At 42.3% G+C, this 2,105-nt stretch overlaps 1 protein-coding gene across 1 annotated transcript in view; it reads right to left on the bottom strand.

Moving 5' to 3' along the window:
* Nucleotides 1-2,105, bottom strand: part of atg16l2 (ATG16 autophagy related 16-like 2 (S. cerevisiae)) — a 46,648-nt gene that overhangs the window by 28,056 nt on the left and 16,487 nt on the right. Inside the window, exon 11 of the mRNA XM_016459157.1 lies at nucleotides 1,473-1,543. Within this exon, the coding sequence (XP_016314643.1) occupies nucleotides 1,473-1,543 (71 nt within the window). The remainder of the gene's footprint in view (nucleotides 1-1,472; nucleotides 1,544-2,105) is intronic.

The following is a 2,105-nucleotide window of genomic DNA, read 5'->3' on the forward strand; positions in this document are numbered from 1 at the left end:
AGGGTTATAATCACCTCTAATCTTCCATATGCACCTAAACGGTTGTTCATATGTGTAAGTGCTTCCAAAACCTCCTTCGGGAAGGATTGGGCTTCTGCAACGTTCCTGTTCCAAGTGGAACGTGTATGTTTTCCCAGTGTTATCCAATCTCACTGAGTGGGTAGTTCTACGGCAAACAGTGACTGGTCTTCTTGTTGCGAGCCCCGGCCTACACCGAAAAGGGGGCGCAGGAGGCTCGCACAGGACACTGGAAGTGGCAGCATATGTGGCGCTTTGGTAGGGATCCCAAAGTCGGTCATTACCGACGTGACGTAGAGAGTGACCGACTGAAAGGGAACGTCCCGGTTACGTATGTAACCCTCGTTCCCTGAAGGAGGGAACGGAGACATCACGTCCCGTCGCCATAGCTGCTGTACCACCACTGAGCGGCCAAATCACCGGCTCGGCTCATCAGCGAAAACCTGAGTATGCGTTGCACCTGCTGCCTAGTTATACTCGCGCTGCGATCAGCGGCAGCTGGATGCAATCATCGCATCAATTTAGTTGGATTGGTCTCTCTAAGCGAGATCCCAAAGTCGGTCATTACCGACGTGATGTCTCCGTTCCCTCCTTCAGGGAACGAGGGTTACATACGTAACCAAGACATTTTCTCTTTAGAGTTGCTGATTGGTTTTCCCAAGCAGTCAATGTAGCCAAACAATCTCTCTTTCATATCTATGCAATTCCCATCCCAACCTGATACAGCTCATTAGTGCGCGCTATGAGAATTTTCTTTAGCCCTCCTCCTCCCCAGCACCACCTTCACCTTCCACACATGTGCACATTATAGCACACATACTATTGTTAAGGAACATTATAATGAGCATACATGAAAATATAGGTGCTCTTATATTTTAGGAAGGGAATCATCATATTTTAAGGGTTCTTGGCATCAACAAGCCCTGAACTAAAGTCCAATAAGGGGGGTTAAAGTTGTTTACAGTATTTAATTTGGGTATACTTTTAATGCATTATAGTTTTATTCATACATTTTTTGTAGCAGTTGTACAAGCATTGCAGAAACGATCTCAGAAACGTCTGTTGTGCACATAAATGCATGCATTAAATTGGTTAATCACAACAGCAGGTCCTAATGAGAGAATTTGAAGTCTGATGCACAGATCTGTGTTTTGGTTGCAGTGCACACAGAAATTACTGCTAGAGAAACTGAAGCAAAATGCATGCACTGTAACACCCAATATACACAACAAGCAAGCAAAGCGACAAAACTACAATGCTTCCGTTATAACCAACAAAGAATTGAGATTTTGTAAGCTGTGCTGAACTCCAGGGCTCATATCTAAAACTGTGCAAAGCTGCAGGGAGTGACTGCTTCAGGGATTATAATAGAGGAATTCTAGTATGTTGCTCATTACATTGCTCATTTTCTGTGTATAATTTATTCAAACACAATGATTTGTGTGTGTTCATACCGTCGGGTCGAACTCAATGCTGGTGATCCCCTCATTACTTCCATCTAACGTCCCTCTGTTCTGAAGAGTTCCTGTGAGGACAAAACACTGCAGTATGTTACATCAAGCCTGAGAATATGCACTCACTTTTGTTGTGTCTATTAACTGTATAATAGAGCACATCAAATTAGATCATATCATATGAGATTTATCTACACACAGTAATGCTTGTCTAAAAAATAAAAAAAAATCTATTCCCCACTATTTCCCACCTCACAGACCTCACATAATTTTGAATAATTTCTCAGAAAATTTCATTTTGCATCTCAATTTAATGTACCCAGTGGTGTAATGTAACGAAGTAATAATACTTTGTTACAGTAGCAGGAAAGCAGGTTTGACGAATCAGTGGTCTGGCGTTTGCAAGTTACACATGCTCATGTGCAAACAAGGGCGCGTACAACCGCGAATGATTCATTTTCCACTCAAGTCGAGTCTGGGGTGTGCGATATAGCATATCTGCTATTAAAGGGTTAGTTCACCCAAAAATGAAAATTAGCTTGTGTTTTACTTACCCTCGAAGCATTCTAGGTGTATATGACTTTCTTCTTTCAGACGAATCCAGTCAGAGTTATATTAAAAATTGTCCTGGCT

The sequence above is a fragment of the Sinocyclocheilus anshuiensis genome, unplaced genomic scaffold, assembly GCF_001515605.1.
Source record: "Sinocyclocheilus anshuiensis isolate Anshui unplaced genomic scaffold, SAMN03320099.WGS_v1.1 scaffold1843, whole genome shotgun sequence".
Classification (NCBI taxonomy): Eukaryota; Metazoa; Chordata; class Actinopteri; order Cypriniformes; family Cyprinidae; genus Sinocyclocheilus; species Sinocyclocheilus anshuiensis.